The sequence below is a fragment of the Rhinopithecus bieti genome, unplaced genomic scaffold (genome assembly GCF_001698545.2).
Source record: "Rhinopithecus bieti isolate Rb0 unplaced genomic scaffold, ASM169854v2 scaffold_22452, whole genome shotgun sequence".
Classification (NCBI taxonomy): domain Eukaryota; kingdom Metazoa; phylum Chordata; class Mammalia; order Primates; family Cercopithecidae; genus Rhinopithecus; species Rhinopithecus bieti.
This window is the reverse complement of record NW_016810444.1, coordinates 703,987-719,111: the sequence shown is the minus strand read 5'-3', so window position 1 is coordinate 719,111 and position 15,125 is coordinate 703,987. Positions and strand designations below refer to the sequence as shown.

At 39.1% G+C, this 15,125-nt stretch overlaps 1 protein-coding gene across 1 annotated transcript; it reads right to left on the bottom strand.

The window, feature by feature from the left end:
• Positions 1-11,321: 11,321 nt before the first annotated feature.
• On the bottom strand, positions 11,322-14,006 carry LOC108542132 (basic salivary proline-rich protein 3-like). Its single transcript, XM_017892002.1, has 3 exons — positions 13,811-14,006; positions 12,494-12,867; positions 11,322-11,366 (listed from the first exon to the last, which is right to left on the bottom strand). Exons 1-2 carry the CDS (start codon positions 14,004-14,006, stop codon positions 12,512-12,514), a joined length of 552 nt encoding a protein of 183 aa, XP_017747491.1. The 3' UTR covers positions 11,322-11,366; positions 12,494-12,511.
• Positions 14,007-15,125: the final 1,119 nt, after the last annotated feature.

Below are 15,125 nucleotides of genomic sequence, written 5' to 3'. Positions count from 1 at the left end.
AAAAAAAAAAAAAAAAAAAAAAAAAGATTGCTAGATTGAATGGTAGTTCAAGTTTTAGCTCTTTGAGAAATAATACTGTTTGCCATAGAGTTTTTACTAATTTACATTCCAATCAGGGTGTGTGGTGTATAAGAGCTCTCCTTTCTCCACATCCACGGTGTTTTATTACTAGGATTGGTACAGGGAAACACATACTCCTTCAGTGTCTAGGCCAGGTTATAAGGGTAATCTGCAAGCAGCAGTCTGCATGACTTAGGTGAAAACGTGATCTGAACCTAGAGTCTATCTTGCTTTATAATGTGTGATTATTCAGAGATAGGGTATGTAAGACACTGTTTGTATTCCCGCACTGAACCCTGCAGATGTTAAACCTGGGCTTCTGGATAATCATTGGACCATTTCAAAATGGAGAATATCCTTTAGTCCTGGGAAATGTATTGCATTGTTTCACTGATAATGTCTTTCTCAATTTCTGGTCAATTTGTTTAATTTAATTGCATCCTATTCTGTATGAGCATGGTGTCTATTCTTATCTCTCTAGATATATTAACTATCATCTTCTAAAGTTTTCATTGCTTCTTGTCTCCGTTTTTTTTTTTTTGCATTCCCTTTTTTTCTTTCTGTGATTCTCACTTGATGGAGACAGGCTTCAATTGTCTGGTGATCCTTTGATTCTGTTCATACTTAAGAGTAGACACTGAGACAGTCAGAAAGCTGTATGCAAATTGCAAGAGTTTTGAGGAGTCATTGCTTTATAACAGGGTGATTGGATACCCAGATAGGTACTTTGTGAAGACCTCCAGATGCTGCCTCTGACCACAGGCTGATTCTTTGGAATTATCCACCTGTTTCCTGACTTTCAAGCATCATACTCACTGCTGGCACTTTGGAGTTAGTCTGGATAAGAATTAGGGTCTCATTTTATTAGAGAAAGCTGGATTTTGCAAGTAACTATCTAACTGTTAAGTAGCAGAGTTAGAATGAGAATGCACAGTGTTTTATTACCATGTCCGCACAACACTCCAAGGAAGTAAACCCTCTTTTAAACATATCTGCTTACCTGCTTCTTATATTACCTTATGAAAACAGTTATGTTGCTTTGTATCACATATAAAAGAAGTTGTGATTGCATTTTTCCATAAACTTTGAAAATGAGTAATTAAAAGTTTCACAACACCCCCTGACATTGCTAAAACAGTGGGAAGCTGAGGCTACAGACACTTGAGTTTAGGCTAGTGAGCATTGTCTCCTTCTACAGCCCCAACCACTGACAAAGTAACACCAGCTCTGGGGCCAGGATATGGAAGATGCTCTCAGGCAAAAGCCTAGTATCTATGCATATGATATACAAATTTATCTTTTGATATATAGCTCTCTGACCAATCTTTCTCTTGAGTTTCTGACATTTTAGATTTCTTGTGATAAATGAATCAAAACTTAGATCACTTTAAATGGTATCTTTAAATTTAGCCAGTGTCTCCCAAGACACCATGTAGCAATCAGATGTTTGATTTTGAGTATTCCAGAAGGAGAACGATGGGTAAGGGTATGGAAAAGAATTTTTAAACAAGATATTAGCTAAAAATTTGTCAAATCTACCAAGATATTGGGACATCCAAATATAAGACCTCAAACATATACAAATTGAGATAACCCCAAGGGTTAAAATATCACATAAGAGTCAAAATGTCAACAGTCAAAAACAAAGAGAATGCTCTAAAAACACTAAGATAAAAGCATTAAGTCATATATTAAGGAAGCCTCATCAGATTAGGAGTGATTTTCACAGAAGAAACTAGACAGGCCAGGAGAGAATGTAACGATATATTCAAAGTGTTCAAAGAAAAAAATTCTGCCAGCCAAAAATACTATCTCCAGCAAATAAATACTTCAAAATGAAATAACAATAAAGTCTTTCCCCAAAATGCAAAGCTTGAAAGAATTTATCACCACTAGATCTGCTCTACAAGAAATGCTTAAGGGAATTCTATACCTTGAAGCAAAAGGACAATATATACCATCATGCAAACACAAGAAACAAAAATAAGTTCAAAGGGGTCAAAATAAAATGGTAATGTGGGTGCCAAACAATTTTCTAGCAGAGCTCCCACATAATTTTCCTTGCTTCATGAGATAAATGACCAGGAGCATTGCTGTGGTGAAGGACTCTGATGAAGCTCTCCCAAGCATTTTTCCACTAATGCTTTGGCTAAATTTCTCAGGACATTCTCATAATAAGCAGCTTTTGTCATTCTTTGGCCCTCCAGAAAGCCTACAAGCAAAACACTGAGAGATTTCCAAAAAACTTTTGCCCTAATTTTTGCCCTTTTGCCCATCCACTCTTGCTTTGACTGGACCACTTATACCTCTCAGTAGCCATTGCTTTGATTGTGTTTTGTTTTCAGATTGTATTGGTAAAGCCATGTTTTAATTCTCATTATAATTCTTTGAAAAAAGAAACTTCAGGATCTTGACACCACTTTTTAGAATTTTCAGGGAAAGTTCTGTTCTCATCTGTAGCTTATCTTAGTGCAAGAGATTGGGCATCCGTTGTGTGGAAATTTTTTCTCAATTTTAGTTACCAGTTAGAATCATGTAAGTTGAACCAATGAGAAGTCTGCAGTGTTGGCTATTGTTTGTACTGTTAATCACCAGTCCTCTTCTATTATGGTATCAACAAAAGAAATTTTTCTTTGCAAATTAATATGAGTGGTCAGCTGCTGTAGGCTTTATGTTCAAAATCATCTCATCCCTGCTTAAAATGAGTTATCTATGTGTGAACTTCTGATTTTTTTTGGCCCTTGTCCTCATAAACTTTTTGTAAAGCATCAATAATCTCAGCATTCTTCCACCCAAGCTTCACCATAAATTTGATGTTTGTACTCGCTATAGTTTGAGCAGAGTACATGTTGCTTTTATAGAGGCTTAGACTTCTTAATGCTACAAGGTAGATCCTGTTCAGACATGTTGTAACAATGTAGTCTGAGTTCATTTTGGTTTAAAAAATGTTGGAATCTATGCATAGTTGTTTAAATATAATATGTATTTTTCATGAACTTGTTAAAACCCAACATATCACAGGAAGACTTCCTAATACAGTAAAGTTTGCTATGGACACCTTTGCAATTTCCAGGTGACTAGGCAGATTTTGATTTATCTGTTTTCACCTGGCATAAGTAGGGACGTGTTCTGAAGATGGAATATATTACTACTTGCCAGATACTCTCTGGATACGTGAAAAATGAAACAGTTGTAACTGTGCTTCATGTGCATTAATTACAGCAGAGAGTTGTTGCTTGGGCATAGCATGTACTCTTATTATTGGGATAACCTGTACCTGGCTTCACCAGACACTATTTGACAGGAGAAATGAGATGTGCAGTCCAGACTACAAAGCTTATGGTAGCCCTTCAAATAGGAAAGAAAGGTCAGAGAGAAGGAAGTGCAGGGCAGACATGCCTTACTCTCCTTCTCTGAATACAGGAAGACAGCAGAAGATGCTGTTAAATATCAATCAGTTCAGGCCTTCTCCTGATCTTCTCCAATGTTTGCAAAGAGTGCAAGAAATTTGCGTATCAGGAAAGAATAAATATTAGCTATAAACTCATGGGAAACAATCGGAACAGAGTTTACTGAAGAGCTGAAAGACCCAGATAGGGTGGGTAAAGCAAGAACCATACTCTACCAACTCAGGCACCTGTAGATGAGTCAAAGCCCTCAGTAATTCACTTGCTTTCTAAAACGCCTGCAAACTTAACATGTCTCAAGTAGTGTTCTTGATTTCAACATCCTAAAACTTCTCTCCCCCAAAATATTTTTACACTTACCTAAGAAATTACCACAGAGTGGTGTATTAAACAACAGAAATTCATTTTTTCACAGTTTCATTGTGATCATGGTGTCAACAGGTTCAGTGTTTCTGAGGCCTGTTTCCTTAGCTTCTAGACATCTGTCTTCTTCTATGTCCTCAAAATGGACTGCCTTGGTGCACGTGCATATTTGGAGTCTCTCTGTGCATGCAAATGTCCTCTTGTTCTAAGAACACCTATCAGATGGGACTATGTGCCATTCTAACAGCCTCATTTAAACTTAATCCACACATTTCAGTCCTTGCCTCCAAATATGGTCATTTTCTGAGAAACTGGGAGTGCAGGCTTTCATCATATGAATAAGGCGAAACAGAATTCAGCCCATGACACTAGCCAATGTCTCCTCAGCCAATGACAGCAGTTTCATTTTGTTGTTTAAATGTATTGGATTCATGTCTGCCTTTCTCTCACTGAGGCCTGGTCCATGAGCAAATCCAGCATGCTCACCTCTAAATACCTCACAATGTAAACACTTGCATGTTCTCTTGTCCAGGGCTATGGTTCATGCCATGATTATCTCTGCTGGAGTATGTTGAGAGCCTTCGCCAGGTCTTGGTAACATTCTTGTTACATCCCATATCAGATATCTCCCCACAATAGCCAGAGGGGCCTTTTACTAGTGAAAATCAGATCATATCACACTGGTGCTTCAAATCTACCAGTTTTTTATTGCACTGGTAATAAGATTTAAATTTAATATGTCAGCTCTTTCATATCCACATGTCTTCCTCTTTCTTAAAGAGTGGAAAATTCTTTGAACAGGATAGAAAGTAGAATCTTCCTCAACTTCATCATGAACTAATTTGTCTGCAATACAAAAGGATTGTCTACCAGGAAAGATGAACATGATGAGAGAGGATGGACTTGTGATGTGATCAAGCGAATTGCATTGAGTCCTGTGGTCTTAGAGGAGTTTGTGTGAGTTGGTAGAATTCTTGTGCCCATTGAATCAACTAAACAATTAGCAATAAAACAAAAATGTCTCTGAGAATTCAAATTTGCATAGATAAAATCCTGGCTACACAATTACGATACTGGTCCTTATATTTTAATATTATGTTTTGTCTTCATAAACACATTTCACAATTATTTTAGGGTATTCATATTCTATAAACACATTGTAGCCATGACTGATTATGATAATAACATTTCTTAAGCATATACTATATGCCATTTAATTTTCAGAACCAGCTTATAAGGTAGGAATAATGTTTACCACCATCTCAATTTTATAGGTGAGCTGACTGAGGTACACACCAAGTTTGTTAGAATGGTAATAAGTGGTATAGATGGCAGTCAGTCTTCAAAGCCTATGTTTTTGCCTACTGTACTCTACCACTTTCTTGCTATTTCCTTATATATTTGTTTACTTCCAAGAAAATCAGAAGAAACCATGTCCAGAAAATAAATTCAGGTACAAGTAACAGGAGATAGGTAAGGTAAAACTTGTCCTGAGACCTTAACAGGTGAAGTAATAAAAACTCTTTTCCTGAGTAATTAAGTTTCTTTCTAAATCATAAACACACTAACACAGGATTCCCCAGTTCTGTCTTTATTTTCATCTTTACATAAAGTATACTCATTAGAATGTGGACATCTTTGGGATACCCATGTTTCCTTCCCACAGACAGGATAGGCGATCTTACTCCTCTCAACTTTGTTTCAGTAGTGTGTGTGGAGATAGTTACCCAGGATTTGGTAGAGTACTACTCATTCAGTTGATTCTCTTTACAGAGAAGTATCCCATTTTTCCTCTGGTGCCACAGTGAATTTATTGCCTTTTCAAATTCTTCACCTGCCCCATCAGGCCTGGAAGAGCATATAGTTCAGCCTGTGCCCACTTCTATAATTTCTATGTTTTATTTATGGCTTGTTTTTTAAAAGTATTTATGAATGAGAATAAAAGAATGAACAATACCCTTTGATTACGGTATTTTTGTGGGGCCCACTGTAAATGGCAGGGCCCAGGATAGGAGACCCCCTTGAAATACAGAGTGCCCAAAATAATAAATGGGAAAGACCCACATCAACTTATATCTAATTAAATTTTAATGGTAAGAAAGAGCTTGAAGATTCCACTTTGAAAAAGAAGTCATAGAGAAGATACTGAGAATCAGAAACTAAGTGGAACAATAGAAGTCAGAAGACAGTCCAACAGTGTTTTTTGTTGTTGTGGTTTCATTTTGTTTTTGTTTTTAGATGTGTGTTTACTAATTCGAACTCATATGGGTTTCTGTGTCAGTCCATTTCTACCACTATGACAAGACCATAGACTGGGTCATGATTAAAGAACAGAAATTTGTTTCTCAATGTTCTGTAGGCCAGGAAGTCTAAGATTAAGGCATCAACAGATTCAGTGTTTGGTGAGGGCTTCTCTCTGCTTCCAAGATACTTCCTTGTTGCTGTAGGGGGACAGCAGTTTAAAAATTCTAAGTAAAAATAACAATCAAACTAGAATCCTATATCCAGTCAGGTAATCATTTAAGTGTGAAGGTCACATAACACATCTGCTGACATGAAAAGTCTTGAAATATTTTGCTTCTCATATGCTGAAGCTATGCTAGCAGGTATTTCACAGAAGAAAACCAAGAAAGAGAAAGACACTAACTCAGGATAGCATGATCCACTTACAAAGAAAAAATGGAATTTTCCAGGACAAAAGCCAATTATCTGACTTTTGAGAGTGAGGAAAATCGTACTAAGAGAGATTTTGCAGGTCTGTTGGAAGTTGAAAGAAGACTTAGATGTTCTTAAAGCAAATAATTGAGAAAACAGATAATTATTAACTTTGTGCTTGGGCATGGGAGTTTTGCAAGGAAAGAAATGTAAATGTAATTAACCTGTAAATTCAGGTACACGGTAGTGTTGACATTGCTGACTGTAAGATACAATTGTGAAGACAAAGCAAAGAAAACCTCCTCATTCTAAAAAAAAAAAAAGAAAATTATCACTATCGAGGAGACCTCAGTAGTTGGAGTTGTCATCTGACTTTCTAGCAGGGTTAACTAGGAGGGATCAGAACCATGCCTATCACTCACCACTCTGGTCTCCATATTGGAATCAACTCTAGAACAGTGAACTTGTTACACAGGTTATGTAGGGACTAAAGAATAAGAGGTGAGTGACTTTTCCTTCTCCTCTCTAGGTGCTTACTCCTCTGTTGTTCTCAAGGAGAGAGATGCTTAGAGATTCACTCCATAGAGAAGTTTCACATGGTAGCTGTGTGTTCTCAGTGCAAGTGATGTGTGAGAGAGAGAGACGGGGGGTGGGGGGGGGGAATTGAAAAACAAAAGGAGAACCACAATTTTTTTTTATAACTTAATCTCAGTGGTAACATACCACCATTTCTGCCATATTTTATTAGTCACACTAACCAATCATGATATAATGTGGTGGGGACTACATAAGAGTGTTAATATTAGATAGTACAAATATTGCATAAGGCTATCTCAGAGTGACAACAATTTGATAAATAAATGAAGCAGATTTAGTAGAATAGGCGATTCTGTGTATTCAAAGAAGGCTTTAATGTGGTAAGATGTGAGCATATTTGAATAAAATGCAAATACATGCTTGATAAAGTTAGGAACAAACTTGGTATATTGGAAGAATGTTAAAAAGGCCAACCGAGTGTCCAAAGAAATCAACAGATTCAATGCAACCCTTATCAAAATACCAATTTCATTTCTCACAGAGTTAGAATAAAATAATCCAAAATTCAAGCAAAAAAAGAGCCCAAAGAGCCAAAGCAATCCTGAGCAAAATGAACAAATTGGGAAGTGTTACATCACCTGAATTCAAATTATACAAGACTACAGTAATGAAGACAGGATATTACTGGTGTAAAAATAGGGATATAGATCAATGGAACAGAATAAAAGATCCATAAACAAAGCTACATATTTTCAGGCAACTGATCTTTGACAAAGCAGACAAGAACACACACTTGGGAAACATCACTCATTTCAATAAATAATGTCGAGAAAATTGTATTGCCATATGCAGAAGAATAAAACTGGACCCCTATCTCTCACATCTCTCATATAGAAAAGTAACTCAAGATGGATTAAAGACTTAAATGTAAGATGTGGGCTAGAAGACAGTCATACAGCCAACAGACACATGAAAAAATGCTCATCATCACTGGCCATCAGAGAAATGCAAATCAAAACCACAATGAGATACCATCTCACACCAGTTAGAATGGCAATCATTAAAAAGTCAGGAGAAATAGGAACACTTTTACACTGTTGGTGGGATTTGTAATAGTTCAACCATTATTGGAAAACAGTAGGCAATTCCTCAAGGATCTAGAACTAGAAGTACCATATGACCCAGCCATCCTATTACTGGGTATATACCTAAAGGATATAAATCATGCTGCTATAAAGGACACATGCCACCACTATGTTTATTGCGGGCACTATTCATCCAATACAAATGACTTGGAATCAAACCCAAATGTCCATCTGTGACAGACTGGATTAAAAATGTGGCACATATACACCATGGAACTATGCAGCCATAAAAAAGGATGGAGTTTGTGTTCCTTTGTAGGGACATGGATGCAGCTGGAAACCGATCATTCTCAGCAACTATCGCAAGAACAGAAAAACCAAACACCGCATGTTCTCACTCATAGGTAGGAACTGAACAATGAGATCACTTGGACTCGGGAAGGGTAACCATCACACACCGGGCCTATCATGGGGAGGAGGATGGGAGAGGTGTAGGCTGCGGAGAGATTGGGAGTTATACCTGTGTAATATGACGAGTTGATGGGTGCAGCACACCAACATGGCACAAGTTATACATATGGTAACAAACCTGCATGTTATGCACATGTACCCTAGAACTTAAAGTATAATAATAATTTTAAAAAAAGAAAAGAAAAACAGGCTGGTTGCAGAAAATCAAATACAACACGTTCTCAGTCATAAGTGATTGCTAAAGAATGTGTTTTCATGGCTGTACAGAATGAAATCATAGACAATGAAGACTTGGAAGTGTGGGAGGCAGAGGGATTGAGTAGTGGGATATTAATTAATAAATAGAGTGTTTGTTATTTGAGTGATGAATACCCAAATGTCCTGACTTAAGCACTAGTTAATCTATGTAACAAAATTGAACTCACAATACATGTACTTATGCAAGTAAATTTTTTTAAAAATTAAAGAAAATCTAGGCATACTGCTCCCCAACCCCCGCCAAAAAAGAAGATGTCGACCAGTATAGCCATAGCAGAATGAATTAGGTATAGAGCAGCACCCAATTTCAGAGATAGTTAGGGCTTAATACAAAGGACTTTAGCACAGTTAAAAATTAGCATCTTGTTCTTATAGAGTAAAAGAGGTGGCCACCAACTGGAAAACATAGAAAGGTAATATAAATTTTAAATGGTTACTGTGGGGAATTGACTTGGGAAATAAGTAGAACTGGTATTTGGCATAAGCTGCACATGAGGCTTGCTTAGATGGGCTGATAGAAATGAAAGTGATGAAAATGGCTGCAGTAGGAAATTATTTTGAAAGTTGAACTTTACAATGATGATGTAGGATATTTGACTAGATGTAATGTGATGTAAAAGGAAAGGAGAAAGGTCAAAAATAAATCCTAGTTTGCTTAATTAATTAGATGAATTCATTATCAAGACGAAATAGAGTTAGAAGAGGAGTAACTTTGTAGTTGTAGGAGGGAAGAGAACCCTACAAAAGAGTGGGTGGTTCCTAGATAGACTGATAGAGTGTACCCCGAACAAGGTATGATCAATAGTGTTAAACTGCTGGGGAGTCACAGGAGATGCAGGATTGAGAACTGACTCCTAAAATGAGTGGAATGGAGGCAGTAGATGACCTTGACAGACTTGGAGTGGAAAGAACAAAAGCATCTATAATGTGTGTGGAAGAAAAAATTGGAGGTGGGGGGATGGGGAAATAATCACATACATACGTTTCAAGAACTTCTGCAATAAAAATGGCAGACACATAACATGGTAGGAAAGAAGCACTGAGAGTCTTAGGAAGACTTCTGTAGGAATGGGTGATGTTTCAGCAGGCTTTGGCTGACTGAAGTACTCCCATAGAGCATAGATAAGAACCAGGAGACAACAGGGTCATATGCAGAAGCAAAATCCCTGATTGGGCAATGTGGTTCAGAATCAAGTGGGAGGGTAAGAGATAGGGGTAGGGAGGCTTCACCTACGATAATAGAAGAGAAACCAGAGAACTGGGCTTGAACTGAATGTAGGTTGGTCAGCTTTGTGATGGTTATGGTAAGCTCTTCCTCTTCTGATTTTTCTGAACTCAGTGAATTCTCTGAGGCTATCAGTGAGCACAGGGTAGTTTTCTAATATTGAAACTTCTTTGCTTGAGAAGCAGACATGCCAATCTCTGCAAGGTTTTTGGTTATGTATGTTATCTCATCAGTCTGCATCCTCTAATGTCATCATTATGATTATTCTCATTTTAGATGTGGAAATTGAAGCTCCGAGAGTCGAAGTAGCTTTTTAAGAGCTCAGAGGTAGCATGAAAAACAGTTAGGTCTTAACTAAAATCTGAGTTTCCAAATTCTTTGCTCCTTAAAATCATGCTGCCTCCTTGATGAAATCCATTCAGGTTTCATTAAAGAATAGTGAGAAACATAGGAAGGGAGAGAAGTGATCACTGTTAAAAATACGGTAAATGGGATAGAGAGGGTTCTGGGGATAAGAAGCATAGAACCATATTCATTCCCTTGAAACCAAACTCAGTTTCTTAGAAATTATAAGGATTTCTTTCAGCTTCTGGAACTATTTTGCATTTGTTGTGGTTTTTTGTCCTTAATATTACTGGAATATCAGTGAACACACTGAGAATAATTTTAAAATTTCAATTTGTGCTGTGTAAGTCAGGGAAGGGCCAGGTGTGGTGACTCATTCCTGTAATCCCAGCACTTTGGGAGGCTGAGGCAGGCAGATCACCTGAGGTCAGGAGTTTGAGACCAGCCTGGCCAACACTGTGAAAACCCATATCTACTAGAAATACAAAAAGTAGCTGGCTGTAGTGGTGAGCGCCTGCAATCCCAACTATCTGAAGGCTAAGGCAGAAGAAGAGTTTGAACCCAGGAGATGCAGGTTGCAGTGAGCCGAGATCACACCACTGCATTCCAGCCTGGGCGCTAGACTGAGACTCACTCCATCTCAGAAAAACAAAACAACAAAAACCCAAATAGAAGTCATGGAAGGAGAGAAACAATAAAACATTTTTTTCAGGGAAACTGGCTAAATGAGGATTAAGGAGGAGGGAAGCTACCAGGAAACATCGAGGAGAAGGGGTCCTAGGTGCTCTTACGTTGTGTTCTTGGTCCTCAGATTCCACATTCACAAATAGAGAAAGACACCACAATCAGAAATTGCAAGCTGATGATTTTATTGGTATACTGAAGTAGAGCTATGACCACCTTCTTCCAATGTCACGGCTTTTGAATCATTTGAATCACTGTCATCTTCTTATTCATTTCCTGAAACAAACAAACAAGGAAGTTCACAGACCAGACTTGACAGGAAATGTCTAATTCCTCCCTGACATTACTGCAGTAGAGTATATGAGAGCCCATCCTCTCTCCCCCATCCCTTCTCCCTCCTGTGATTCCTTCCTGATTTTTTATGTGTTCACCCTTTTGATGCCCTTGCACACAATGTGCTAAAAATTGTTGCTTACACGATAAAGACAAAAGGTCCTTCTTAGCTTGTTATGACTTGTTGAATTTGTTCAGGGATATATTTACACAGATGGTAACTGGAACATGTTCTGTAACAGTGAGAAGTTGAAACCACCCTCAATGTCTAGTGACAGGGATTGGTTAAAGAGATCATGGCACAGCCACATCATGGAGTAGCATAAAATTGTAAAAACATACAGAAAACCACTGAAGAGATCTACTTGGCTTCCAAAATTGATGTGGAAATTTTCAAAGAAATGTATTTTTTAAATGACTAACATATGTACCTGCCTATAAGTTATAGTATTAATTCTGAGGGAAAAATATTCTAAACATCTATGTACACATAAATACTTCAAAGAGAAGATGCCATAAGTTAACAGTGTTGGTTTTCTGAAGGAGGGAAGGCAGGTAGGATGAGCTATGCCTTTAAATTTAGCTTCATATTTTTCCATTCCATTAGATACTTTTTTGTCAGCTTAATCATGTTCTTACTGAAAAGGAAGAATTTAAAAAATGAGACACGATTTAGCTGCTGAACGTTCAGGGACCACTTGGCAGGAATACTGGACTAGAGAGGCTGATGTGAGGCAGGACTGAGCAAACATTGCTCGGGTGAAAACTTTAAATGGGAGATCTCTGAGTGTGTGGACAGAAAACAGAGCATCAGAGAGAACATGGCACTACTTCCTCGTTGCCAACACAATTTAAGACATTATTTGGAATGTTGTTTCTCAACATCAAAATTCCTTAAAGAGTTTGTTAGAAATACAGGGTCTTCCTACCCTACTCCAGAGTATCTGAATACAAATCTTTAGAAATAGGGTCTAGGACAATACTGAGGGCTTTTAGTTGATTCATTGGCACAATAATGCTGGAGAACTGTAGCACTTAGAGCCCCTTTGAAGAATAACCTGGAATCATACCTGTCATTAAACCCTGGATTACTGGGGAGACTGTCCCCAGGGAGGTCTGGGTGGTCTGCCACCTTGAGGAGGTGGAGGTGGTCCCTGGGGCTTTCCAGCAGGAGGTGGCTGAGGCTCCTGGAGATTGCCTCCTGGTGGGGGTGGTCCTTGTGGCTTTCCAGGAGATGGGGGACTTTGAGGCTTGTTGCCTTCTTGTTGAGGTGGTCCTTGTGGCTTTCCTGGAGGAGATGGGGGACCTTGGGGCTTGTTGCCTCCTTGTAGGGATGGTCCTTGTGGCTTTCCTGAAGGAGCTGGGGGACCTTGGGGTTTCTTGCCTTCTTGTGGGGATGGTCTTTGCTGAGGCCCATCATCTTGGTTTCCATCACCAGCAGGGGCTTAGGTGGGAGTCCTCCAAAAGCAGGTCTCTGAGGCTTCTCATCTGAGCTCTGATTTGAGTCTCCTCCATCTGTGTGAAGTGACACCAGAAGAGCTGAGCTCAGTGATAGAAGAACCTCCTTTCTTTATACCTCTCTGTCCTTAGTACACAGCCCCTCTCTCCCAGAACGTGCCTCTCAACTACTAACAGCCCTTTTGCTCAAGGTTTTCATAGGCAGAGTTCCCTTTAATCCATATCTGGGTCATGAAAAGTTTTCATTTCTTTGTGCCTAGGACAAGTATGTCTATTTTATGTTAGGCAAAAAATAAAAATATACAAAGTGTTCTTGAATATGTTAGAATTCCCAGAGGGGAGAAAAGAAAAGGATGAGAAACATCAGTAATGCAGCCAGTTATGATCCCAGCTACCTCAATGACTTGCTGACTGAACTCCATGCCTGGGCACCTGAGACCTATGTGAGCACTAGAGCTGGTGGCCCAGGCTCCAAGACCCAAGTAGAGAAATACGAAGAGAGAGAAGAAGAAGAGTGAAAGCCCACACAGGATTCACTGAATAGTTTCAGCAAATTTTATAAGCTATGGTGACACAGCTGAGTGGGGAAATGCACACATTTGTCTCTGTCTAGCTAAAGATATAGAAATATCAGAGCCACTCATTGTCATTTTTCTCTCCCTCACAGGTAGTATATCGATGTGCTGGGAGTGGTATGTGTAAGATTGTATCAAAATGATTACTTCTGGTTACCCCTATAGAGAAAGTGTGTGAACATAAGCAATGTATTTACAGGAGAAAGAGGGCATAAGAACACCAAAATATCACACTGAAATACCAGATATGGACAAACTAAATTAGCATTAAGGCTTGAGGGATCTTAGGGAATACAAAAAGGGGCTCTTCTATGTTGAGTTTGTGGTTGATGTTCAGGGTAGTAACAATCCTGCCTCCACTGACATCTTCCTTCTCTTCCAGCAGCTTCACAGACAGTGGTTGATGAGGTAACTCAGGGTATGCACGAGATGTGGTCAGAAGTCCCTTTTCCCTGTAGAAGACCGTGAGCCCTGCAAGATTTGCTATGTAGCTTTTCTCCTTATCCTGTGCTTCTTTTCTAGATGTCAGCCAGGAACACTCTCCTTCCATAATATCAAGTAAATCCCAATAAATTCTCAATCTATTTTGACTCTCTTTTTCTTGTTAGGAATTCGTCAGTTCTCCAGTGTCTTCTTATCAACACTTTATTTTCAGGAATTAATTAATGTTAGTGCCACTAAACATATAGGCAATCTTCATGCAACCTCGATTCTGGGGATCATGAGCAGGGCCACCAAACTGAATAGCAGAGATGCCTAGCTTACATGACAACAGGAGTGGGTTGGCTCTTCCCCAGGCCAGGAGTGACTGCTGGGAGAGGACAGACAAATGGACAGTGTCCTCATTCTGACTCCTCTTTATATTGAGAGCCTCTCAACTGCTTCCCTTTCCCTAGAGTTCCACTCCAGAGTTCTATGGCTTCAGTGAAAATGCAAAGAAATTAGTGTCTGGGTCCCATTTCTGTGCCTTTCTCACTCAGCTATGTTCCAGTTGTTGATAAAAATTTGCCACAACTCTTCATGAATTCTGTGTGGGCTTTTACCCTCTTTTTCTCTTCGCTCTCTTCATATTTCTCTAATTGGGACTTGGAGCCTGGGCCACCAGCTCAAGTGTCCACATAGGTCTTAGGTGCACAGCCATGGTGTTCAGTCAGCAAGTTATGGAGGCAGCTGGGATCATAACTGGCTGCATTACTGATGTTTCTAGTCCTTTTTTTCCTTCGCCTCCAGGGATTCTAATGTATCCAAGATATTTGGAATCTTTTTATTTTTTGGACAACTTTAAATGGACATACTGGTCCCAGGAACAAAAAAATGAGATTTTTTATGACCCAGATATGTATTAAAGGGAACTCTCCCTAAGGAAGCCTTGAGCAAAAGAGATGTTAGTAGGCGAGAGGCACGTTCTGGAAGAGAGGGGCTGTGTGCTAAGGACAGAGAGGTATAAAGAGAGGAGGGCCTTCCATCTCTGAGCTCAGCTCTTCTGGTGTCTACTCACACAGATGGAGGAGACTCCAACCAGGGCTCAGATGAGTAGCCTCAGAGACCACTTTTTGGAAGACTCCCACCTAAACCTCCTACTGGTGATGGAGACCAGGATGATATTCCTCAGCAGAGACCACTCCCACAAGAAGGCAACTAGCCCCAAGGTCCCCCATCTCCTCCAGGA